The sequence below is a fragment of the Alligator sinensis genome, unplaced genomic scaffold (assembly GCF_000455745.1).
Source record: "Alligator sinensis unplaced genomic scaffold, ASM45574v1 scaffold1094_1, whole genome shotgun sequence".
NCBI classification, from domain to species: Eukaryota; Metazoa; Chordata; order Crocodylia; family Alligatoridae; genus Alligator; species Alligator sinensis.
The window spans coordinates 72,652-99,804 of NW_005842562.1; the positions used below are offsets into that span (position 1 = coordinate 72,652).

A 27,153-nucleotide genomic window follows, 5' to 3' on the forward strand; every position below is an offset into this window, starting at 1 on the left:
ACTGGGGCACTTAAGAAGTCATTCTGCAAGGCATTAAGCTGCTAATCAGTTTACATATGTTTTTAATTTAGAGCAAATATCTTTGCAACATAATAGAGTTTTAAGGCCAGAAGTGATCATTTGTTTTTCTGCAATATGTTCCAAATTTTATTCAAGGGCAGTGTTGTCTTTTGGATTTTTTTTTTTTCCCCACTGTGTAAATCTGCCTGCCCTTGATTGAATTCAGCTGCTGTGTGCCTATACTTTGAACTTTAGAGGTTAACTGAGGAAGGGATAAAAATGAGGTTTGTTTTCTAGATAAGATTTAGGTCATTGATTTGAGCGCCATACCAGCTACAGAAATTTGCAACCCTGTGCATATTTGTTCAGTAACTAAAGGCTGTTATAACATGATTGAAGAAATCTCGCCCTAGTCGAGCTGAACTTCAGTAACCAAGGGGCCAACATGATGTCAATGACATTATCCTTCTTCAGCTGTTTGCTGTTATGGCTTTGACAAGCTTTTGATGCAGACACACTGTCGCAATACTCTTGTCCACAATAACTCATTATGATTACAGTCACGGTCAAATGATCAGTGCTATAGACTGGGGCCTACCCAATGCACCAATGCTTGGTTAATTTCTTGAAGAATGTTGCAAGCTTACTTTCTGATTTCTAGCCTTTCAAATGAAGGAGCTTTCCAAATGTGTCGTGCCCTTTGCCATAGATAGAGTTGGCCTAGGCCCTGGAGGTCACACTATGCTCTTTTAAAGTGAACTTCTGAATGCTGAATAAAGTCCTGTAAATACTGTTCTGATCTTTCTTCCCACTATACTAACAGGGCTCAGCATAATCTTCTTGTTTTACATGGCATTGTCACAGGGACTTCATTGGAAGAAGGAAGCAAGGAACAAGGTCTCAGGTGTGTTTGGAAGCTCTCATCCTGTATTGTCAGGATGAATATCTTTAGTTGCCACTTCCTGTTGTGGATAGTTTTTTGTGCTTGGTGAGAGCAACTAGATTTAAGTTATAAAAAATATTCTTTTATTTCAAGCCTAGGGGAAGAAGCTTGTTGTTTCTGTGAGAAATTAGTATGGTGAGCTGAAGGAAATTCTTGTTGTATCTTGTAGTAAAGTAGCCTCTGCAAGTGGTCATGTTCTAGTCCTGGTTCAGTTGAAAGTACAGATGGTCAAAAAGTCTCTGAGGCTGAATTGATTCAGTTTTCGCAGATTAGTCTAAAATGCGTAGATTGAATTGAGGCATTGATAAGCAAGTGAACAGACATTCACTTCTGATTCGGGAAATGCAGCCACGTGCCTGCAGTGGCCCAGGCCAGAAGCTGAGGAGCACTAGAGCACACCTCCCTGATCAGCTGGAGCAAACAGCATGGACCAAGACTAGCCTGCAAGGGGGGGTTGCAGAGCTGCAAAGCATCCTTGGTTGCTGGAGGCTGTGAGTTAACTTGAATCTGGAGGGGATCTGAGACAGAAGGTCAGTAAGCTGATTCAACCTAAATCAGTTAAATCTGCTTACATCCATCCAAGTTTATCTTAAACTGATTTCAGTCATTTTGAAAGCACTGTATGTGCACTGAACTTCTGTTGCGTTACAGATTTGAATTGGTTTCCAAGTGGTTATACTGGCCTATGTGTAATTTCTGTCCCTAGCCTTGTACAGCTGGAATAGTTGTGTTGGCTTTATTGGAGGGAGAGTAAGATCAGAATGTGGTCACAGTCTTTTGCCTTGGTGTGTAGACTCAAGCATTTCTTGGAAGTGCGACAGTATCTAAAATCCACAAGGTGGAGGAGACCTGTCTGTTTTCAGTGATCCTAAAGCAAGTGCACTTACACTTTCAGTTTTTACAGAGACTGCCTGCTGCTTTCACTGCTGATTTTAGCTGGTATTTGGAAGTCAAGCTGCTGTTCTCATCTGTGGTGTTGGCAATGATAAAGACCCTGCTTTCAGAACTTTTTTGATAGTGTCTATGAAATGTGAGGATCTAATGTGCTGTCTTCATGTTGGATCTGCCGTATTAGGAATAGTAATAGAAAAAAAAATTCTCAGGCAGCTGACCTGGAGATGTATGTGAAGTTTGATCAGTTGTACTCACGAGACTTGACTGAAGTCTGTGGGTTTACTCCCGAATTACGCTTGTATAACTCAGATTGTAGTATTCCCTTTTCTAACCTAAGCAGATGTCAAGACATTTTAATCTGTTTGATTGTGAATAAGAAAATGTGTGGATTTTTAGCTTTTTTAAAGAAAAGTTTTGTCCACTAATTCCTTTCACTGTCATTCATTTTAAAAGAACTAACTCCCAGAATGTTGACATATTTGCAGTGTCATCACAGAAGTCTGCTGCCAACTGAATAGCGTGCGCTATTTCCTGCAGATCCATCTTTTAGCTTCTGTAGTATGGAAAGCAAAGCCATATAACTTAGTTTTGATTTGCAAGAATAACTTAAGTAACTTAGTACAATTTAAAGTGTTTGTATCTGTGTCCTGGTTATACGTTGTTTTTATTAGAGTTTCCTGTATGAGTGAGGTGGCCAAATTTGCTCGTGAACGATCCAGATCAGTTGGGTGAGAGGGGAGGGTCTGGTTATAGCTGGAGTAGGAGAGGATACAGTTATGTGCCAAAGAACTATTTCAGTGAATGGGAAGCACCAGGGGAACCACTCTCTGGACTGGTGGAACTTAGCGCAGGTTACAGAATCCGAATGGGTTAGCCTTTTTTGTTGTATTTGGTTTGAGTCTTAAATATTGTACCCACTTCCCCTATTTTATCTTCCCTTCCTAACAAAAAAAAAAATAGGCCTAAAATTCAGCTTGATTTGTCTAGCCTCTGTAGGCAAGTAACACTAGACAACTGAAACAAATATGCATAAATGCAGCATTCTCTTCATCAGAAGGAAATTTAAATCAGTCATGAAAGAGTAAAATTTTACTAACTTATCATTAATGGATAAATTTAATGAGTGCTTTGGAAAGCAACTTAGCTCATTCTTAAGGCACCTGCTTATCTTGACATTTGTGACCCAAAACACTTGTGTAGTGTTCTCCCTTAAACATCCATGTATTCCTCTTCAATTTTAGAGACTGCTCTAGTTTTTAATTCATAAGTTGATTTGTCACTGCCTCAGGGGAAGTAGGATGTGGAAGTGACAACCTCAGTAGAAGAGGCAAGTAGAGATTCAAAGGGAAAGGAGAACAATGTGGACTATAAACTCTTTCAAGAAGAGTCTCTGGGAGATCCCAGCTGAGGTGACTGGGGAACATTTGATGTGAGGGGGTAGAAGTGGTGAGACCAGGGAGAGAGAGGTGTCATGGAGCACAGGAGGGCAAGAGAGGCCTGGCGAGTGAAACAAAGGAGAGCCTCAGGTTGTGCGACTTCTCATAAATACCTGAAATGTAGGCGGGGGACTTGGGGGTGCTATACTGGTTAGAGTGGATTCTAACCGGTAAACTAGGGGTAGAAAGCACATGGTGCAATTCTCTACTGTCCTTTTCTGACAAGGAATTCAATAGGGTACTGTGAGATGCACCACCTCTTGCTTTAATATCACCTCCACTGTCTTAAAAGACTAGATTTCCTTTGCTTCAGAGCAATTAGGATTTTATGTAACAGGCATGGAAAGAATGTTTAATGGCTTGGTTTGATCAGAAAACCAGTATGGAAAGGAACTTGCTTCTCTGTTTTCCTGTTGTATCTCCTGTGAATATGTACTGTACTACAGCAATGAGTCACTGAGAAACTCTGCTACTTGCTCTTTTCATAATGGAAGCTGTGAGTCACCCTAGGTTGGAGGAACCAAATGTCTTAGGGAAACGACATGGGTGCCTTGTGTGTAGCAGGTTCTCAGACTCCAGTATTTATAAACTACCTATATTGGTATTTTGGGCGGGAAGGAGGTGGCAAATGTGAGAATATACATTTTGGTTCCTTTTCTCGGCTTCTAGAGCAGGGGTCAGCAAAATAAAGCCCACAGCCTGGATCTGGCTCACAGCTGCCCCGGTGGTGCTCTGGATCCAGCCAGCGCACAGCTTCTGGTGGGACGGTTGCGAGTGTGACCGCAGCTGGCTGGATGCTGCTCCGCTCCTCTCGCTTCTAGTGGGAGCCGCCCAGCTGAAGCATTGCTGCCCCCTCTTCCCTCAGCCTGCCTGGAGCACAGGTCCAGGAGCAGAAGGAGGAGCTGCTGCTGGAGGCAAGGGGAACAGAGAAGCTCCTGACTGACTGAAGCCACGCTAGGAACAGCTCCACCAGAAGCTGCATGCACTGGCTGGTTCCCAGGCCAGCAGGCTGTTCTGCTCCCCTCGCCCCCTGCCCCATCACTGCTGTGCTGCACCGCTGCGGGCAGGCGGGAAGCTTCAGCCGGGTAGCTCCTACCCAGCATGTGGAGCTCTGGCTCCAGATCCCAGCCACCTCCCTGCTGCTGCACCTGGGCAGTGCAATGAGTGGCCACCTGTGGCCAGGCAGAGCAGGGGGGGCAGCCGGGAGCTGGAGCCAGAGCTCCTTGCACTGAGCAAGAGCCACCCAGCTGCTGTTTCCCACCTGGAACAGCACGACACAGCAGGGACTGGAGCATCAGCTGGAGCTGGAGCTGGAGGCAAGGAGAGCAGGACAACCCCAGCCTACGCACCAGGCCTCTGGAGCTGTTCCCAGTGTGGCTGCAGCTGGCTGAGTGCTGCTCTGCTTCCATTGCCTCCCAGTGACAATGTGAGCTTGGCTTCCTGCAGCTGCACTGGGAACAGCCCCACCAGAAGCTGCACAGTGGCCGGGGCCAGCAGGTGTGGGCAGGAGCACGGCACAGGTTTCCCCCCGATGGGGCTCAGCCCCATGTAGAGTGCTGCGGGGTCAGCTGCTGAGCAGGCGAGCTCTGCTGCATCTTCTTCTCCTCACCCTCAGCTGGCTCCCAGGCAGGCTCCCCCCCAACACACATGCACTCGCCCTCTTCACCTCCCCCCCAGCAGGGCGTGCAGGCAGCTGATCATGCCTGGCCCACTCCCGAACACTGCTCCTCGCCCACCCAAAGCCCCATAGGGTGTCTTGGTGAGTTGTTGCGCAGTGGGGAAGGGAGTGTTGGCTCGCCTCACCAGCTCATCAAAACTCCCTACATGTCCCTTGGGCCCAAATAATTGCCCACTCCTGTTCTAGAGCAATGTTGTTCCTGTCTCTAGACTTCAGTATTGAGGAATGTTAGTCCTGCTCTCACCAGCAGAGGTCCTCAGTAGTGACCTGAGCATAATGGAGCATTGTATGTGAAGGTCAGAGTTTTTCTTCAGTTCGTGGAGGAATTTTCTTTGAACAGCATAATTACAGGCTTTAACCAAACCCGTTATAATGCCTTTTATTTGTATTTGAAGAAAGAAGGGTCTCTTTGTAACATACCAGACTGATAAAATTAGTCCTTAAGATCCTAATATTCAGTGTAGCTTGTAAAATGCATTAAATGAGAGAGTAGAAATAGCGATAATTGCTAAGGTACCTGGTGCTGCTTGGCATCAATCGTTAATGTGTATGTATCAAAAGGGAATGCACCCACGTTTGAGCATATCCTTACCATGGTGCTTGCTCCACTGAAAACAGTGCTACATAATGCACACTCCTATTTATAACTATAACGGCACAACTGACTGATAAGTGGGAAAGGAGGGACACACACTTCAGGCCCAATGTCATTTTCTCTATAGGGGGCATTTTAACCCTTTAGTGCAAAGAATCATGCCATTAAGGTGGCATGCTGTTGTCATTTTATGTAGTTGATTTGGTGGTAAATTTTATAAAAATATACGGTTGGGGAAGGGTTATGTATATATTTTTATGATGCCTGTTGATATAATATTAAGTTAGTCTCTTTAATTTCTGGTAACTGGCTGTCACTTATATGACACGGAGAAAAATAAACTGGGACTTTTTGCATTATTTGTTTTAATACACTTCAAGCTTCCTGGAATCTGTGAGATGGGTACTTATTTATGGCACTTGGCTGGTAGATCATATTAGTTATTTCCTTAAACATGTTTTGCAGACTGCTTCCTTAAAGCAAGCTACACAGAACAAACTATTTCTTTTCTTTCTAAACTGCAGAATAATGGCCTCAGAAGAACAGTGTTGGCCAGTCCCAATGAAGGCGATTGGAGCCCAGAACCTACTGACAATGCCCGGAGGGGTTTCCAAGTCTGGATACCTACACAAGAAAGGAGGCACGCAGCTGCCAATTATGAAATGTAAGTTTGGAGTAGATATTAATGGGGCTAAAACTTGTTGGTTGTGCTTGTGGGCTGTGATATATATTAGGCATTTAGTGTTAAATGAGTCAATAATAAAGCCCCTTTTTCACTTGGTTTGTCTGTAGTGGACTTCATTTTACTGAAATAATATTAATGAATTAATTAATCCATTCCCAATGCATCAATTTTTGTGGGGGAGAGGGTTGCGTCAAAAGATTAAACCTCACGGTGGGAGCAGTGGGCACACTTTTCTTTCCACTAGTTCGGTTCTTTTGTTAAGACTTCCAAAAATAACATTGCAAAAAATGTATCTATGTTCTCTCCCCACTTATGTCAACCTTTTGCGCCTCCCTTTTCAGAAGGGAGCCATAACTATCTACCTGTTTAGATTGGAATGCATCAAATCTGTTGTTCTATACTGAAGCTATACCTTTCCCCAACCCCAGGCCTCTTACCACTGTCTGTAACATGGAAATTCTCATCCTAAAGAATAGGGTATGGTTAATAACAGGAATTGCTTTTGGAACAAAGCTTTAAATGAAGAAATTAATGGCTGAGAGTTTTATTTACATTATTTTCACTTCATGTTTCCCATAGAAACATAATTTGATTGCAACAAAAAGAATGACATTCTTTCAGACAAGGAGGGGAGGAATGCTCAAATTTGTTCTTTAAACTATTAAATGGATGAGTTTTATTGCCAGTTCTGAAAATGCTTCAGTTAGAGCAGGAAGTGTATTTTGATTTTGGAGTCGGTGTCAACATCTTGTAATTTAGGCACTGTCTAGAGGTGTGGATTTTTTCCAAGGAAAAGCTGGTGGTGTTGACATCTCTCTTTCTACTTCAGATGTGTTTTTGTGTTGCAGTCTCCTACTGGTGCTTTCCTCACTAGCAAAGTCTTGCATCCTCTATATTGCCTCTTGCTTTTCTCAAAAGAGTGCTCTCTTCATTTAAGAGGCCTGACATTGCACAGCGTTCTGTAGACATACAAAATGACTGTGATGCCGTATGGTTTGTTGTTAGTCAGCTATCACTCGGCTAGTTGAAGTCATTTTTAACATCTTGAGTTAAGAGGTTCTGACCAGATTTGTTGTTAAAGTGCTTAGTAACTAGTTGACCTTTCCTCTCTTTCCTTTCTCTTGTAAGGGCCACTGAGGTTTGTGATTATCCATGAGGGATGTATTTACTACTTTAAGAGCAGCACATCTGCATCTCCACAGGGTGCTTTCTCTCTAAATGGGTACAACAGGTGAGTAGCAATGCTTGCTTGACACAGATTCCTTTCATTTAGCAATGGAACCAAAGTTTTTACTTCCAATTAAGTCAACTTTGACTTGGAGAAAACTAAATATGGATGTGCAGAGTTTCTCAATTATGCCTTACTTCAGGGATATTAAACAGTCAGTTGCATTTCACTAAAGATCCTGCTATTTAGTCACTTCTCTTACCTTGGATAGGACTCTGGAGGTGATAAAGCAGTTTGCAAAGGAATTTTGGGGTTGTCTTTCATAGATTTCATAGATATTAGGGATGGAAGGGACCTCGCAAGATTATTGGGTCCAGCCCCCTGCCCAACGGGCAGGAAGTCGGCAGGGATCAAATGATCCCAGCAAGATAGGCATCCAAGTGTTTTTTGAAAGCTGGAAATTGTTAACAGTATGCTATCTGAATAAATGATTTTGTCACGTGCTTTTACAATTGCATAGTCGCCATAAAGGTTTGTAGCAATAGTGCTGGATCCTGTGGGGTTTTTTCACTTTCAATAGGGCACTAAACAAATCAGTTTAAATGTTTGCTTTTTAAATTGGTGACAATAAATCTTTTATTAGCACTAGTTTTTTTCAAGTTATCCAGTACTGTTAGATTTTAATTGCTGTGAACGCATTGCATAACACATGTTTACAACTTTTTAGATAAATTGGTTGATTTAGAAAAATAGTGCTCTAGTAGCTACCAACGAAAGATCTCCTAGATACAGAATCTGAAATGCACTGCTTTCCTAATAGATTTACCTATGGAGATGGTTTTGCCCAAAGTAATGTGGCAGCTCAACAGAGCATAGCGTTTGTAGATGACTTGAAGGGCAGAAGTAGGAAAATCTCTTCCCTGCTCCCTTGAGAGGGAGAATTTATATAAGCAGAATTAAGTTACCTAAATTGAAATTTGGAAGTGATTTAATACCCTTGTTTATTGCATCTGCAAGCCCTAGGGGTTGTCTTATTGATTTATACATCTGTATTATGGTGATCCACAAAAGCCCTAATGGAGAATTAGTGTCATGTTGTGGCTAGGGCTGCACAAGAGTTTAGAACCTAAGAAAATGTGTGCACAACTGTCATTTCAATGCTGATGACCGAAAACAGGACCTAGGCCCTTTAGTGGATCTTTGGTCTCCTCAGGCATAAGAGGTATAAGAGTACAAGGGGCATTGGGTTTAGTAGTGACTGTCTGCTAAATTACTAATTGTTAACACCAGTGCTGACAAATCTTGGGTATTTCCTACATCAACTTCCTTATGCCGTGAAATGAGACGATGACATCCTGCTTTTGCCACTCGAATTGGCGATATGCAGACTCTCATCAAAGTATAGCCTAGAGATCAGAATTCAGATGGGGACTTGAGAAAGATCTATGCCTAGACTTTCGGTATCCCGCAGTCCCCTCAGCAGCAGCTATTTGTTGGCGGAGCTTCCGAAATGTTCAGCTTGGTTAGGTGCCTGCATGGAGAGCCAGGCACTTCTGGCAGTCTGTCTCCAAGGTTCAAAATCCACTGTGTCTAAAGGTTTCTACCACGTGGGTCGTTCCTGGAGAAGGAAACTGGCATTTAAAAAGGGAGAGGGGGAAACCCTAATCAAAGTTCCCTGTGGCTTATGCTGAATAAACAACTTGGGATACTCTGAAAAAAAGTGTTACCACTTAAAGCTCCAGTCTGTTCTTTTTTAACTCCCAAACTCCTGTATTGTAAATCTGTAAATAATTTCCTTAGGGGGTCTCTCTCACTTGAGAGTGAGGACATACCTGGAAGGGAGAGGAAGGACAGAAACTGAATTTAACCCGGTTGCTGAAAGACTGGATTATATGCATTAAGCTGCAGTAGGTGCATTGCTTTAAAAGCATGGTTGCCCACTGAAATAAGTGAAGAAGCAAAACGAAGGGTGATGTTAACTTTGGTTGTCCCTTTTTGTTCATGGAAAAGCCGTTGGGATTGTCCCATGTTGTCTATTATTGTGGACTCCTGAAATGAGGAGCATGGCTGCACAGATACCTTCATGCTATGAAGTTGAAGCAATAACTTACTTTGGTAAAATGCTATAATAAACATGTTTAAGGCAACATGTTTACAAACTGACGTGTCCATGCTTTCTGTGATTTGGTTAGTGAAAGGCCTCTCTGTTGGCTCTACCTGTTCCTCTGTTTTCCTGGTATAAACGTTCCTGTGTATTTGACTTATTTTTACTTTGGGCAAACTTGCCCAAAGGGCCATTTGAACTGTAAGCATCTTTTTACCTGCCTAACAAAGCAAACTGCATTGACTTAGCTTTTTACCCTGCTTTCTGGTGCCCAGGGTTATGCGGGCAGCTGAGGAGACAACATCAAGCAATGTGTTCCCTTTCAAGTTGGTTCACATTAGCAAGAAGCACAGAACCTGGTTCTTTTCTGCCTCCTCTGAAGATGAAAGAAAGGTAAATTTCTGTTGGAGGAGATAAGGAATGGGGGAATTAATCTGCAATTTTCAAAGGATCTGAAGAGAATGAGATACTCCAACATCAATGAAGTGTGGGTGCTTGGCTCTTGAGGGCCATGATTTCCAGAGAAGCCCATTCTCATTATTGTGCTCATCCAGGTATTGGCACCCAATTCAGGGAATAGCTAGAACCAGTGTTCTGGATGTGCTGGATGTCTTTAGGGGTGATCAAGATATAAATTCTGTAAAAACTTTCATAAATAATAGCATCACTGTATGGAATTTCTGTCCCATGTATAACATAAGTGACCTAGCTTTAAATGGGTATTTGAGAGGATGTTACATTAAGTTCAGTAATTAGAGGTATTTTTAGACTGTATTATAGACCTTTGTTCAAAGCACATTAACTGTAAAACTTCACAGCATCCCCTTGAGGCAGGCAGGTAAATACTGGTATGCTGGCACCTCTAACCTTGCAGAAGGCAGCTGATTTTTGTGTTTGTTACTTTTTCAGAGCTGGATGCTCTCACTGAGGAGGGAAATAGATCATTATCATGAGAAGAAGGAAACAATAGTAGAGTTCAGGTATGCATCTGTTTAATCATACCATTACTTTGCTCATTCTTACGTTTGCCCTTGATAAGGTTGCTTTCTGGGGGGGGTTTTGCAGCTGGTAAAATAAAAATCATTGTTTAGCAGCAAATAATAACAGGTGTAGTGATTGCCAGCAACAGCTGACTCAGGACACCACACAAAAAATAAAATAATCCTTTGTGAAGAGTATTTAAAATATCAATTTCACAAGAATTTTTAAGTGTAAAACAATTTATTTGACTCTTAATTGGAAAATGAATATGGTTATTTTTTCTTGGCTCCTTTCCGGGGTCTACCCCGGCAATTGCTTAAGTGCTACTAACCTGGATCTCTCATTGTAGAATGAATACCTATCAGGCAATGGTGCATGCTCAGCTGATACTTATTCGCTTTTCATTTTATAGTGATTCTGGTTCTGATGCAGACAGTTTCTATGGCTCAGTTGAACGTCCTGTTGATATCAAATACTCTCATCATTCCACAGAAAATGAAGGTGAGGATTTAATCTTGGATAAGTGCCCCTCCTCTATCCCTTCCCCTGTCAATAAGTGAAACTTTTTGATTGCTCCCTCTTCCCGTGGCACTCTAGATTTGTAGCAGATAGCTCACATAGCATAAGAATCATTTGGCTGTGTTTGCAGCAGTAATGTACTAATGCCTGCTATCATGATGTGTGGTTGGCTCCAGTAAATGTAGACTAGGGAATGCATATGAGGCCAGCACTGTAAACCCTTAGTGAAAGTGGCAGCAGCTGAAGAAGCTCAGAAATGTACTACATACTTTAGTATTAGGCTCATACTTAGTCATTTGTTTTATGCCTGGTCAATCAATCTGGCAAAAGGTTGGGTGACACAAACATTTGAGGCTTGTCTCCCTTTGTGGCACAAGAATGCTAATGATCTCTATTACATTTGACTATGATATCAAGTTCCCTTTATTTTCATGGTGCCTACATAAAGCTTTAATTGCTTAAATGTGTGTTCTGAAAGTCTTAACACCAAAAGTCATTACATTGTTATTTTATCTTCTCACAGCTAGGAAAGGAACAAGTTATTCTTAGGGGCCTATAGACCAGCTACAGTAAAGAGGGAAATGTTTTTAATAGTGCCTGTGTGTGGAATTCAGTGGGACTTGGACTCAAAAATGACACATGGAGACTTTTGCAACTTCCCTGCCCTCTGTGGAGTCCCCAAGAGTTCACTTTTCCCCCAAGGTCTATGGCTGCCCTTGCTGTAGGTGGTTCACGTTAAAAAGGTAGACCTACTGAAATCCTGTGGGCTTCCTGGGATACCTTACACATGTCAGTGGCTGATTACCTGGCCAAAAAACGTGTTGGATAACAACGCTTCCAATCCAACATTACCAGGATCCTTGGGATTCATTTTAACACCAGTTTCAGCATTTTATTCTTTTTTGCTTTCTTTCGTTCAAGGGACTGGAAGGGATGTGTGGTACTTCTGTGAGCTAGCTATATTAAGGAGAGAGAGTGAGCTTCTGCCTTCCTAACCCAGGTTCATAGTGAAAAATTATTTCCTTTTTTAACAGAAAGCACCAAATGCATGTTGCTGTGACTTAGTCCCCATGACTGCTGCTTAGTATTTAACACATTTATTTTTACTTGCAGACTATGACCAGGAAGAGGATGAAGAATCTTACTTGCAACCAGATACTTCAGACTTGTTGAAACCAGATGGTAAGTGATATTCAAAGATCTTGAATAAAGGTGTCATCCGTGAGAAAAATATCTATAGACGGGTATTTCAACTTGATGGTACAAAGAGCCCTGTAGGCAAATAAAGTAATGAACAAGTAAGAAGTACAGGTGTCATAATGCGTTAATTTATAATTGATAGTTAATTTCCTATTGAAATTAGTAGCAATGGAGGATGCTTTAGATCCTCAAAGAAGTGTGGTGTTCGTCATGGTCGACAAGGTGCAAAGTCTGTTTCTCTGTAGATCTCTCAAAAGAATGGATTCCTTTAACCATAGTCCTGGCTTTTACATAGAGTCCATTCCTTCTGTTTTAACAATGGCAGAGCTCTTGGTACCATTAAATGTGATTTGTCTGAGTAAAAACTGTAAGATTCAGCACTGATAAAGTCCAGAATTGGGTATGACAGTTCAGAGTTGGTAGCAGTGACATACCAGATGAAGATTTATGCCCTAGAAATACCTTACAGGAAATTTCTACTTAACTGAGTGGGGGGAAATCTCATTGATTTATTCAGTTTAATTTTCTATGTTGTGGGGCTTTTCTTCACCAGATAACATGGTCCTCCCACCAGCCTACCCACCACCACCAGTTCCTCACATCAGAAAAGCTGCTTACACAGAATCGAGGGCACGCTCTTTTCCTGGCAAATCCACTGGGCCCCAACTTCCTCCTCCTCCTCCACCTAAAAGAAGCTTGCCCGATATAAAATCTGAGGACTTCTTGCACATGAGGGAATCCCAGCTGCACTGCAGAGCTGAGCCTAATCTCAAGATGCAGCCATCAAACAGGAGGATGAGCGATGCGCCGCCACCTCTTCCCCCCATACCTCATTTCAAAAAGGGTGCCTTCAACAAAGACAGCTGTTCACCATCACCAGAACCTCTGCCTATTGGCCATGTTTTTGCCACTCCAGAAGGATGTGAGAAACTCAAAAGTTTAAGCCTTTCCCAATTGACCCCACCTCCATTACCAGGCAACAAACCCAAAATAGCGCATTTGTCTGAGAAGCCAATTGAGATCAAAGTGCCCAAAGAACTTGGCAAGCCTGGACTGTTTGTGCCACAAGTGCTGCCTAAGCCGCCTTTACCCAGCCATCCGCCACCTCTGCCTGGCCACCCTCCATCCCTATTTGGCCACCAGCTGCCTGTGCCCGGCCATCCGCCACCCATACCTGGAATCAAACCTAAACCAGAGAAGGCTGTGCTTCCTCAGTTACAGTAAGTATTGCCCAGTTTCCTACTGCATGTTTACCTTACCAGGAGTACTGTGTCCAGTTTTGGGCCCTGTATTTGAAGAAAGATATGGGCAAATTAGAAAAAGTGACAAAAATGATTAGAGGCCTGGGACACTTGCCTTATGAGGAAAGGTTGAAAGAGCTAGAAGACTGAGGGAGAGATTAGAAAATAGTCTTTAAATACCTGAAGGGTGATTTCAAAAGTCTCTCTCTGAACTCTTTATCTTTGTGGCTGTAGGGGACAGGACTAGGAGCAAAGGCTTCCAAGCTGCAGCAGAAGAAATGTAGATTAGCGATTAGAAGGAACTTTCTGACTGAGAGACTGATTAAGCATTGGCCAGGCTCCCTAGAGACATTGTGGAATCTCCATCCCTGGAAATTTTCAAGAGAAGGTTAGAGTATTGAGTGGTGCTTAGCCGCCAGCCTGCAGGCCAGATCCATCCCACAGGTCCAGAAATTTGGCAATGGGAGAGCAGTGGCAGCATTAATTGCTGCTACCTTGCTGCCAAATTTCTGAACCTACAGGGAGTCTTTTAGGCCAAATAATGTGTTCCTGCATGCTACATCATGTTAGCATGCAGGGTTGCTCTGCAGCTGGATCCGGGTGTGTGGGATCACAGCTGTGGACTGACCCCACATGCCAACACTCTGTGGGATCTGGCCTGCAGACTGACCCCATGCCACTTAACTGGTCCATAGGGCTGAAACGTTGGGTGCCTTTGAATTAGACAGATGTTTGACTAGGATGTTTTAGTCAAAGATGATCCTGCCCTGAGCAGGGGGCTGAACTAGATTACCCCTTGAAGTCCTTCCAGCCCTACTTTCCTATAATCCTAAATAATGTCTGACAACTGGTTCATAGCATCCAAGTCATCAGTTATTTCTGCTCTCCTTCCAGTTCTGCGATGTTACTTAAGTTACATTTTTTTGCTGTGTTAAGCATAGCAACTAAGCCAACTCTTAGTTTCTCAATTTAAGTTAATCTGGGAGTGTGCATGTGAAGCAGATAAAAATCACTTTTGTGTAGACATGGATCGTGACTTAAACATTACTTCACTAAATAACATGGCTGGCAGTTTTACAATATTTCTCTAATGTCTTCAGGGGATGAACGTATCTGTTTAGAATTAGTAATTTTGCTTATAGTGTGAACTGTCCAATATTTTAAAACTTTGCAAGAAACTATGGTTATTGGAAATGTTTTAAGAATAAGAACTAGGCCACCTAAAATAAAATTGTGTGCATCTGTTTGGGCTGTCTTTAAAGACACAATAGAGCCTTAGGTTTCATTTAAAAATTGAAGGTAAGCTTCAGGCTCTCTGAGTCATGGAATGTATACTTCAACACAAGGACCTTCTTTGTAAGACGCACAAGGGTGCTTGGGGAGATGAAAGTCTCTGCGTCCATCATGTTGCTCAACAGCCTTGAAGAGCGAATAATCAAGATTTGTTAAAGGACAAATAGGATGCTACTGAAACTAGTATTTGGGATCTATTTCTGTTGCCCTCTTTATGACTTTCCTATAGAAATATCCTTCAGTTTTTGGTCTGTTTCTACTAGGAGATCACCACCAGATGGACAAAGTTTCCGTAGCTTCTCATTTGAAAAACCAGCTATAACCTCAAAGCAAAACCACTCTGAAGAAGATTCTGATGAAGACTATGAAAAAGTAAGTTCAAGTAGATGGTACATTGCCAAAGAGAACACTTTCTTCTGTTTGTGGAGTTGTATATTTAGCCTTGAGCCAGGTCTCTGATAAAAAAGTGGATGGCTTTGCTTAAGTGTACTGTTTCTGCAGCAGCTGGATTTGAGAGATGCAATGCAATCTTACACCTACTCTAGCTATTCCATGCTGGCTGGCTGGCTCCAACAGTTTGACTCTCACTAGCAAAGAGCCCCTTTCTCTTGCTCCATTTTATTCAAGTAGATTTCTTTATACATCATCATCTTCTGAGTTCTAGAAACTGGACAGATCTAGCCTGTGCAGTCTTCACCGCCTGCCAGTCTCCTTGCCATGTCCTCCACCTTTTCTCCTGCATTGGCACATCCGTGGTTCATTGCACTTCATCAAGCCAACTTCAACAACATTTGATGGGGGAAAGTGGGCAGGGTTTCTTTCTCTTTCTCAAAGCATCTTTCTCTTTCTCAATTGTCATGCTTTCACCTGATATGATAAAACATCCCATCACCTATTATATTACATCTTATAATTTCTACATGTGTAGGATTCTGGGTTGTGGATAACAGAACTTATATCACTAAAATCACACTGTAACCCTCTCTGACAGCCTAAGAGATGTTGCAGAAGTGTTTTTCACCTCACTTTGTGGCTTCCTTTCCCCTCCCTTTAAAGATGCAGTAACAAATCTAGTTGACAGTGGCTGTTGCCTACTTGTACTTGTAAAATGTTGGTGTGAGTTTGAGAACTCTAGCTGGAATATGGCAAAATGGAAAAAAAAAAAAACCAAAACCCTGCAGATGCAGATACTCCAGTCTTTTGGGGTTTTTAAGAAATGTAGATAATTTCAGTTTTTCTTTCTTTACACACACTTATGCTTTTTATTTTTTACCCCATTTTTTTCTTAACAGGTTGAGCTGCCTAATTCAATATTTGTTAATACTTCTGAATCTACTGATGTTGAAAGGTAAATTTAACTGTTTGTTTAAAAATGTTACTAATGCTCAATAAGCAGAACCTACAGTCCAGGGAGTTCATTTAGTGAGAGAAAAGATGAGCAAATAAAGTTGAGATTTCTACTAAAAGTCACTTTTCACTAGTTATAGATAATACAGCAGTTCTTTTAAACTGAAAACTGTTACCTTCAACAAAGTAATACATAATTAGCTATATAAACTATTTAATAACAAATGTGACCTATGTAGAATAATTGGGCTATCGGAGGTGCCTTTCCAGGCTGCTAGACATGGTAGAGATCTAGTAGAAAGCTAGAGAGCTTTTTAATCTTTAGGTCACTGTTTGAACCACAGCTCCCCACTTGCCATTGCCAAATGACCATCTCACATGATTTTGATGGTGTTAGACCCCAACAGACAGAGATCCAAACAATAGACATCACCCTAATTCTGTGGGTGATCTTTGGAGAGACTGCTGCTAGTGAGTAAAAGGTGAATTATATTGTCTTGGTTCTGCAAAGTCCAACCTGTAGGTTGCTGATGGGAACATTTTTAAGAAACTGCACTTGTGATTTATTTTCAGTAGTATCCACTTGCTGACTTTGAATCTCTCTTGTGGGGCAGTGTTCTGTGTTTGGAGAAGCTTGCAGTTTTAATGACAAATGGGAGAGGAATAATAGGTGATTTGACTTACAGATAACTTGCTTCAATGTTTTGTAACAAAAACCTACAATTTTCTACCAGTCAGCACCTATATGACTACTGAATTCAGTCTTTAAGTCCTAAATTATGGTCAGATATTTGTGAATGTTCCTTACAGCACCCATGACAGGTTGGGAGATACAGACTGGGAAATGGAGACAGAATTTTTAATGTTTTCAAGGCTATACAGCAAACCAGAGAGAGCGCAGAGATTTTCTCGTTTTTCAGCTTTCTGAATAAAGTCTCTATAATACTACTACATCCCAATATGTTAACTGTTCAAGAATTCTAAGGGAACTTGTTAGAATAGTGAGGTTCTATTACATGTCCACTTAGAAAATATTTGTAAGATATTTGAAACAGAATGGATATTGATAGTTACCCTATTATTTTAGGATGTTCAAAACTACCAGTCCAAGAGGACAGCCCCAAAATGGATTATATTGTATTCGGAATTCATCTACCAAGCCTGGAAAGGTAACTTGTAGTAGAATCTTTAGGTTAATGAAGTTTCAATTGATGAATTATTGCTATCAAAGTGGAAGATGGCTAAAGGTTTTAGCAAAGTAAATATATAAGCAGCAGCTGTTCTAACCAGCTTGCAGAACTCTGAGGATCTAAGATACTCGGCCAGTTGAGGAAATATAACTGATTTTCTCCAACTTACTAATAAATGGAACAGTAAGATAATGTTTTCTTTGCTGAATATATTAAATATAACATATATCATTCTTTCTAAAGGTATTGGTTGTATGGGATGAGTCTACAGAGAAAGTAAGGAACTACAGAATCTTTGAAAAGGTTGGTATCAATGCTATATATATAGAAAGATCCTCTCTGGTGTTTATTCCTAGATATATAATTAGATGGTCTAAACCCCAGTTCCCTCACCCTGGAAATGTACTTGAACTTTAAAAAAACCTAAATCTGGATTCAGAGCCTGAATACTTTTGATCTGGACTTTCCAGCTAAGGAATTACGGAGATGAGGAACCACCTGTAATATTCTGATCCAAATCTGAAAATCAGTAAAACTGAGGCCAGTGGGTTTTTGGATCTCTGAGTTTAGTTGGGGTTGGGCATTCATGTATATGACTAGCTTGTTGCATATAAGAATTTACTAAGTTGTGGTTTGTTTGAAAGTACTTCATAGTTCCAAAGATGGGTGGGTGTTTTGCCCTTGGAAATAGTAGCATTTCTAGGTGTCAGAGATTACAGAAATGTTTTCTGCCCTTTAACAGGATACAAAGTTTTACCTGGACTCAGACACCATGTTTCTGAACCTTGGAAGTTTGATTGAGTACTACTCCACCCATGTCTTACCCAGCCATGACAGCCTCACTCTCGGATGTCCTTATGGCTACTCTGGACCAAGGTGACACAACCTGTATAATTCACTGACTGAGGTAAAAGGCACTGTGGAAAGATGGTCTCTTAGAGGAATGGTAGTTCCTACTAGCCTATAAAGTGAACAGAATAGCCACGCTATTGGGCTTGACTGGGTTTGTTCTTTGCACACATGGAGACTGAATCTGTTTCAACCACTTGTCCCACAGAGTACGGATTGCATACAGACTTCATCTAACGTTCTCTTTGGTAAAATTTTCCAATCCTGATCACTGGACTTTGTTGGGCCTTTCTCCAAAGGGCAGCTTGGCTATGCTGTGAGAAGTGTTTGCAAGATTCGTGCCTTTTGTAGAACTGCTGCTACTACTTTCCCAGGCATGTGGATGTGAAGGTGGAGGATGGACATGGCCACAGCAGTGTTGTGAACAAAACCAATAGGAATGAGGAACTTCTGAAAGTAAAGCACAAGCTAATTGTGCTCAGGAATACTACCTGTCTGACTCAGACATTCACTCTTTGAGTTGATATTGGTGCTTGACTGAGATTTTGTAGTAATTTATAATTAATTTGTAAATAAGTAACTAGAATATTTCTGGCAAAAATTGGATTTTGTGTGGCCACAGGAAATCAGAGGTGGCCCTTTCTAAGTCAGACTTTGCGAAAAAACATCCTCTGATCACTGTATCTGACTCCCAGGCTGTACCACAAGTGCCTCCCCAAGGGACTGCTTATCTTGGATCTCATCTCAGTTCTCTATAATGCTCAGTGTTAGCCACTCCGGACAGTTGTGGAATAGTATTGATTTTACTCTAAGGAAAGTTCTGTTAACTAGTTCTCAGCAGGGAAAGTGATGCCACCTTTTTTTCTTCCTGAGTGCATGGGAAAAGAGAGAGAGAACATGTGAACTGAAGTGGAGAAAACTCTGGAGCGTACCCCAGATTCTCCTCAGAAGGCCCCTACAGAAGGAAGGAACAAGAAAGATGGGCTTAATATTTGAATCGCTAATGAATAATTTATAAAATTCTATTAAAACGCTTGGACTAAATTATCAAGGTCTCAGATTCTGTATGTGTAAAATGCATTGTTCTCATTGCACCTTCTGGGAATCTGAAATTTATTCTCTGCCATTTTTTTTTTTAAATTGGTGACTTGGTTTGGCATCCAGTAACTTTGAGATCATGTGTCTCTCACTGGTTTATATATTAATTCATTTTCTGTCAGCTAAGAACAAAATGTGGAATTTAAAAAATCCCTATCAATACAAGGTGCTTGTAGTTCTTCTTGCCAAGTTTTTGTGTAGAAGTGTCTTACAGACAAGGTGTTAATAGAATCACTTTAGCATCATTGACTTTTTCTAGTGCATGTTATTAAATGTCCTGCATTTCACAAATCGTAAAAGTTCTGTAATTATGACCTTGGAAACAAGTTTAATCTTTCTGAACCTGAAACAGAACTAATCCAGGTTTATATGGCAAGGCTTCTGATTCCAGACTGGGGAATGGTCTTTCTTCTTGTTGACTTTCTGCACACCGGCTTTAATCTCTGACACTAACTTTTGCTTATTTAAATTATATACATTGAACAAGATGGTTACAACGTGTAAGTCTTCTATTTATAAAAAAATGAATTAAATATGGGGGTTTTTTTAATTTACCAGAGTATTACCTCTGGTGAATTCTCCTTGAGAGAGATGTTTGGAGCCACAATTCCTAGCTTCAGATTGCTGCTTTGATGCTTTTGAACTGACTTATCTGTAATTATATTTATCTCTGCCGTGTTTATAAATATAAGTTAACACTACCCTGGAAAACCTACAGTGCTACAAGCATTGGATTGTGATTTTAATGAGCTAAACGCTTTTCTTTTCCTGTATGGGTATTCTCTGGATTTTCTTCTCTGACTGTGAACGTTCAGCCAATCAAGTGCCTGTAAAAACTAGTCAGAGTGGTTCTATGGTGAGTGCAGAGAGCCAACCTTAGAAGAGAGAGGATTGCCCAGATATCATTTAGCTTTTTCCCCCTTCAGAGGTTAATCAAATTAATTCTGCCCCCTGTAGAAAAATATGACTTTGCAATAAAAGGCCATTCACTCACACTTAGACTTGCTGTGTTGCAGGGAGCAGTGAATTCAAATATATCATTTTGGTAGCATTTTGTTTAGGCCCTTATAATGAATATTATTAATCTCAAATCCCTTAAACTGCAAAAGTAACATGTAATCAAATATAATAAAACATAACACTGTCTTTGTGTATCGTATGAGATTTGCAAATATGTAAATATTCATTTTTCTATGCCTTAATTTCCTTGTGATAAACCTTTGAATGTATATGTCTATGAGGTGAATAAATTTTAAGGCCAGTTCCTATGAAACCTGTGCATTATCACTGACCTGTAATATACTTAAAAGGAAGAACTTGTTGTCTTGTTGGGCTATATTTAAATGCACGTGCTCCTAGAATTCTGATTTTCATTTTTCAACACCTTTGAGGAATAGTGGTGTTCATGGGAAGCTCTTTCAGAAACTTACCATTTCAGCAAACAAATATGAATTATACACCTGCATTCTGCAGGGAAATGAATCCATAAATAAAAGAATATCACTGAACATGGAGTAGCCTTACTGTAAATAAGACCCAGGACTCCAAGAATATAATGGAACTGGGATGGATAAGTTCTTTGATGTGTCCTGGATGGAGTCCTATTATGTAGCCCATTCTGCATTTCTCAGGAGGCCAAACAGCTGGTGCTTTGTTTGAATTGAATCTCTATCTGGGAGTATCTCTCTAAAGCAAGGTGATCCTGGGCAGGTAAGACTTTGCCTAGAACTTGTCACTCAGTACTTGGTGCTGCCATCGGTTGTAATGTATCACTAATTATGTGAGTCAGTGCTGGCCATCCCCACTTGTTAGAAGTTTTCTTTTTGCATACAGAACTAAGAGAAAACACTCATGTCACTTGGGTACAACTTTGTGACCTTGTAAAAGAAGGCTGGTGGGCACATGAGTCAGAAGGAATATACCCTCCAGCAAGGACTCTAAACCAGTGGATTCGTGTAGAGGTAATGTGCTTGCCTACTTGTAAGTACCAAAGAACCTTTCTATGTCTAAAGATTTCCAAAGTGCAGAGACGGCCAACAAGCCAGTCTGCAAACCACAAAATGAGAGAAAAGGAGTGAGATCCTGAGTTCAAGAACCAAGTTGAGAGAGGTCTTGCCCCAGTTTACCTTCACTTTAAACCTTTTCTTTGGCTAGGGACAGACATGCAGAAAAACAGCCTGAATTGATTCCATCTTTGCAGGTTAGTCTAACCTGCCTAGGTTGAACCATTTTATTTTTCTTTCATTGGGTTTTTTTTGTTGTTTTTAATAGCACCGATATTCCTTGTGGACTGAGGAAATGCCGACACCATGCCTGCAGTTGCTCAGGCCAGGAGCCGGGGGGTACTACAGCGCACTCTTGGCTGCAGGGAAGATGTGTGGGTGGGGGTGGCCAGGCTGGGCAGTAGCCTTGGCTGAACTGGCCACAGAGGGGTTTAATTCCCACCTCCCACCCCGCCCCATCCCACTGAAAGGGACCCAAGTCAGGTCTGCTGAGTGCTCCCCCCTCAGTGATGCAGCAGCGGGCCACCATGGCTCCTGAGGCAGAGCGGGCAGGGAAAGGGGTTATTTTCTCCACTGTCCCCTGGGGACCGCAGCCAGGTCTACCCACCTTGACTGCCGCTGCTCACTCCCTGCTTGGGGCAAGCAGTAGAATAAAACCCTGGATGCCAGAGGGAGCAGAAGTAACCCCTGCCTCAGGGCCCTGCCGGCTGGCATCTAGCTACGCCCCCGCCTGGCGGCTGTAGCAGCAAGGGAACAAGGCTTTTGATAGGGGCAGCAGCCCCTGTCATAGTGTCGGGGAGCATGAGCCCCTTCTCGGGGGGCCCTGTGTTGTGGGGTGGGTAGGGCTGTGGCAGGCTGTGCGCAGTAGCACCAGGGCTTGGAGAGGACCAGAGCCCCCGCCAGTGCTGCCGTGCTCTGTACAGCCTTCCTCGCCGCACAGCATGCCACGCTGCTGCCACCCCCCCAACCCGTCAGGAAGGGGCTCAAGCTTGGGAAAACTGACAGGCTTGATGTCCCATCATGGTTGCTCCCCCCTCGCTGCTCCAGCGGCTGAGTGCAGGTGGGGCCAGACTGTGGCCAGCAGGGCCCTTTTAGGTGGGGGGGCAGGGAGTGGGGTTATTCCCACCTCTACACCCAGGGCACCAAAGCAAGGTCTCCCACTCCGAGCACTGCTGCTGCCACCACTTGCTCTGTGCCAGGGCAAGCGGCAGAATAAAGCCCCTCCACCAGATGCCATACAAACTGTTTTTAAGAACAGGTCAGACGAACACTTGTCTAGGATGATTTGAATAGCCTTGGGCGGAGGTTGGACTTTGACTTCTGGGATCCCTTCTGGTCCTAGTTTTCTATGATTCTATGAATTGCTCCCTCCCTCTCTTAGTCTGAGAGATGCATCAGATCATAGGTTCTTTATCTTTGTAACTTTCCCAAGAAAAGCAAAAGCTGCTGCTCAGCAAGGGCAACAAAATAAAAATGAAGGTTTGTGGAACAAGTAAATGAGGTAGCTCTGAGCCAGAAGTACCATATGCTTCAGAAAGCCAGTGATGATAAAACACTAGAAACATTGCAACTTTAAAACTCCTTTTCTGGTTTCTCTGCAGAAAAATCCAGCCTGGAGTAAGGGAGCTTGGATATAACATTCCAGGGAGATGGGCCCTTTTAGGGAAAGATGGCAATTTTTGGAGGATGATTTTAAAGATGAAGCTCATAAAGCAAAGCTAATTTCAGTCACAGCTGTCAGTAGTTAAGACAGGATGGGGTACTGAAAGAAGGAAAGAACATTTGATTCTATTATTACATACTGTCTCGGCCATAAGAAGAGCCCACGTGTGGACCCAGGCATTCTTGTGCTAGGCACTGAACAGGGATCTGTAACAGGATTCTCCTTGTCCCATGTGTTCAAAATGTAAAGACTAGAGATGCATGGATACCTTGTACATGTCTGTAACATTGCTGATCAGCATGATTAAGCAGTTTGTGTGCTGAAACTATAACCCTTTTACATTGTAATCTAAGACTATTCACTCCTAGTCTCAAACACTGTTGTAAGGAAGCTGTAATTGGAAGGACATTTAATAGCTTTAAAAAATATTTTCAGGTAGATTTTTATTTTCTGGTTTTGACAGCAGAGGCACTGTACACCATTCCTTTGTTACAGAAATGCTATATGAAGTATTCTATTCATAGATGTAGAACTTAAACAGGCGAGTTCAAGTTCACCTACGGGCTTGGACAGGACTGGAAGAATGTATAGGGTCTCTGCTGCCTCCGAGGCCTTCTCAGATTCCTTGAGCCTCTGAGGCAGATGTGTTGAACGCAGTGACCTCTGCTGGTTAAGTGGTAGAACCATTTCCAAATGCAGCCAACAAAAGGCTGGCTGATTGTGCAAAGAGAAACCTCTGCTACGTGACTTTGTGAAAATTTCTTAGAGAAATTAGTCCTTAAAGCTCAACATCAAACAATATCAACTAGCAGTGAGTAACAATTGCATCCATTTTATAGCTGCAGATTCTGAAACATTGCAATTTCAGTGAGTTGAATGCATCAGAAATCTGACAGCGCCAGGATGAAACTCTGGTTCCCCTTAACTCTGGCTTAAACATAAGACTTACCATTGTGGTCTATCACTTCTATCCTCTTCCTTTAACAATTAATAATTACTTTTTGTTATGAGCTTGGGTAGCTGCTTCCTATGGCTGTTTCATTCCTTAATGGACTTAATCAGTAATGGAGGTATTGCAAATAAATGCTTCCATGCATAATCTTGCTTCCATATATACTCTTAGGGTGTGTCCAGATGAGTGCACGTGTGTGTTTTCCCCAGGAACAAATAGCAGCAGCATATAGTTGTGTCTCTGCTACTTGCCCCCTGGGAATGCCTGTGCTCACATGCTCTGGCACATGGCAAGTTGCCCCGGGTGGGTTAGGGGAGGCTGAGGTCAGCACCTGGGCTGGCCCCAGCAGCCTTACCTGGGGTCCTGGGGGCCTTCTGGGTGATCCAGGTGCACAGAGCCTGGCTGGCAGTTGGAGCATGGCTCTAGCTGTCCAGGCTCCAGTTTTGGGTGATCTCCTGGTGTCAAAACCCCACCGCCCACCATGCTGCAAATTAGCGCAGTGAATGCTTGGAAGTGCAGCACGTGTGGTTTGTGGGGGTGGTTTGCAGCACAGCGATGGGTCTGCAGCAGTGCAGACCCAATGTGCGTGCTCACCTGGACATGCCCTTACTGTTTAAAATAATAAGATAATTGCGGTAATATGTAACTATAGAATTAGGCACTGGGTTGGATATAATTGAATGAGACAGAATAAGCCAATAAGATTAGAAAGCTGCATGCTTTCAGAAAGTCATATAACCATTCCTTTTTCATTTGCATAATTCTTTAAAGTGCTTGGTTAATTCTTTTTTTGCTCCAAGGTTACAGCTTCTCTTCTTTACCATCTATTTCACGTTGACCCTCTCTGAAAAGAACTTGTAACAGAATTGATTCTGTTCTGGGTGGATTCCCATATCCATGCAGAACTTCCTGGGACTCCACGCAAAGGCAGAGAGGGCACTGTTCAAAGGATTGAGACCCAATTCGCTGAATTTTACTGGTGGCACTTTTGTTTGCCTTTGCAATGGCTGCTAAGCACAGTGTGATCATTTTCAGGAGTCAGCAGCTATGGTCCACAGGCAGAATCTGGTCCGCATAGCAGGGCTGGCAATAGCAATTTGGTGGTGAGGGAATTGGTGGCAGCTGATGGCAGCATTCAGTGGTGGGAGGGAAACTGAGGTGCATTAATTTGGACTGCCATTAGCTAAAAGGTTGCTGATCCCTGACTTGGTATATTTAGGATACTTAAGGGCTTTTAACAATTTCATGGGCCTTGTCACATGGGACACTTAGCATGTGTTTTATCTGAGATTGTAGTAAGTCTTACTGCACCATATTAAAAGCTAGAATGTGTTCTGAGCAGTTGCCTGGTAATGCTTAATAATGATCTCAACCTGCTCTAGACAGGGCTGGAGCTTGCTGTGCCTCTACCCCCAGACACTGACTTAGGCACTGGGTGTTGTAGCTCCTGTGTCTGACCGTGAGGACATGCAACCCACATGCCCAGAGTCCCCCGTGCCTTCCATGCTGTGTGTCCACTCCAGCACTACCCAGCTCAGGAGTCTCTGCCCCTGGGAGGCTGGGGCAAGCTGGGTCTCTGCCACCGGCAGTAGGCAGAGGAGAGGCGTGGAGAGCTGAACCTGGGAGAGGGTGTGTTCCTGTTGCTGGAGGTGCACCTGGGCTGCTGGATCTGTGGAGTGAGGCGGGTCTCTACCACTGGCAGTCTTGAATTGGTTCCAGTGCAGTGCTGGGGCTGGGACTGACAATCAGCCGATTTGCTGGTCCCAGCACCACACAAGAGTCTTGAACTCGCATTATGTCCATTGAGCAGTCCAAAAACAGTTCAACAAGCATTACTTAGCACAATCTGAAGATACTACTCCCCTGAAAAGTTGTAACTTTGCTATGATACAACTGCACTTAGTATGTGTTTTACTGCTCAAATGCATGGATGCTCAAGTTTTAAGTGCAGCTAACACATCCTAAATGCAACATGCCTTATGCTATGTTTGGTGCCATCAAAGCTTTCCCTGAATGATGTTTAGCAGGTATTTTTTACCCCTTTAGCTTGTAATTTCCTTTGGCCATTTTTCAGTCTGCTTGTTACTTTACTTTATACATCTCCTGATTATTTGAACTGCTTCCTAGACTTGGATTTATGGACATCCATTTCATTATTTTTTCAGTTCTGATTGGGCTGTAAAGAATTTTAAAAAAATGTTTGCTATTGGCACTGTTCCTTTCTTTAATATTTAAATGGGATAAAAGTTTAAGAAAGAATAAGAAAGATCCTTGTATCAGGAGGCTTATTAAAAAAATGTCTAGAAACACCACGGGTACCATAGAGGCCATTCATTTAGAGAACTGCACCATAAACCTGCCAGGTACAAGATGCTTAGAGGATTTTGAAGGCTGACAACTGTTAACCAGATTTGCCCATCACTTTGTGGTGTGCTCGTTTATTAGGGATACGTTTCTAGGGTCTTTGTAATTCTATCAATGTGCTGCTTGTGTTACTTATGTTTCTATAGGGAGCTGTATATCTCCCTTCTGCAAGTCCTCACCCCCAATGGAGCTACCTTGCAGGACACAGTTTCAATGGGGCTGGGTTCCTCCAGTCACCAAATCAGTCATACACAAAACCACACAGATTAACGTGACACGCCTGACACAGCTGGGTTGATCAGCATGGACAGGCTGACACCCTCATAATCCAAGAATCAGTTCATCAGAGCAACAATAAACTGCAGTCAGACATGAGCACACAAGTGAACAGAATCCCTCTGAATCAAGTTGGGTGTCCAACTGACACCTTCATGGGCCAGCATTCAGTTCATTAGGGCACATCTGAGCCAAATTGGGTCAATCAGCCTGTACCAGCTGATCTCCTTATGTGTCTTAAACTCAGCATGTCCCAATCTGTTGTCCTAACTGTCCTAGTAGGGGTAGCCTCTTGATGATCAGACCCCACAGTATTTCTGGGCTTCACAGTGATATTTAGCTTAGGTAAAAGAAGCGTTGCTGCAGAGCAAGTGAAGAAGGGGAAGTAGAGAAGAAAACACACACCCAGTTACTACCAGTTTGACTATAAAAGCTATTTATTGCTAAGCATATGAAATATCTAATGGTACTAGTAGTAATAGATATGCAAAGGAAAACAAACACAAACGATTACAATACTAACCTGGTTTCACTAAGTATTTGGGGAAACTTAGCTCAAGCTTAACTAATACAGTTCAGGTTCAGAAATCTATGCCTAGAGAGAAAAGAGAAAAGAGAGGGAGCGAGAGCTGGCGTCTCACCAGTCCAAGGCACTCGGGTTCCAGTGCTGACAG

The 27,153-nt window shown here is 42.4% G+C and overlaps 1 protein-coding gene across 5 annotated transcripts in view; it reads left to right on the forward strand.

Annotated features, from left to right (window-relative positions):
* SH3BP2 (SH3 domain binding protein 2) overlaps nt 1-20,722 on the forward strand; it is a 58,745-nt gene extending 38,023 nt beyond the window's left edge. For 3 of the 5 annotated variants that reach the window (XM_025214064.1, XM_006032329.3, XM_006032327.3), the window contains exons 2-13: nt 6,071-6,210; nt 7,360-7,462; nt 9,779-9,896; nt 10,413-10,483; nt 10,897-10,985; nt 12,117-12,185; nt 12,757-13,423; nt 15,001-15,109; nt 16,030-16,085; nt 17,172-17,253; nt 17,518-17,577; nt 18,017-20,721. In XM_025214064.1, the coding sequence (XP_025069849.1) occupies nt 6,075-6,210; nt 7,360-7,462; nt 9,779-9,896; nt 10,413-10,483; nt 10,897-10,985; nt 12,117-12,185; nt 12,757-13,423; nt 15,001-15,109; nt 16,030-16,085; nt 17,172-17,253; nt 17,518-17,577; nt 18,017-18,154 (1,698 nt within the window). In that variant the 5' untranslated portion in view covers nt 6,071-6,074 and the 3' untranslated portion in view covers nt 18,155-20,721. Of the gene's footprint in view, nt 1-6,070; nt 6,211-7,359; nt 7,463-9,778; nt 9,897-10,412; nt 10,484-10,896; nt 10,986-12,116; nt 12,186-12,756; nt 13,424-15,000; nt 15,110-16,029; nt 16,086-17,171; nt 17,254-17,517; nt 17,578-18,016 lie in introns of all 5 variants that reach the window. The other 2 variants (XM_006032328.3, XM_014524037.2) reach the window with 2 other exon arrangements.
* Nucleotides 20,723-27,153: the final 6,431 nt, after the last annotated feature.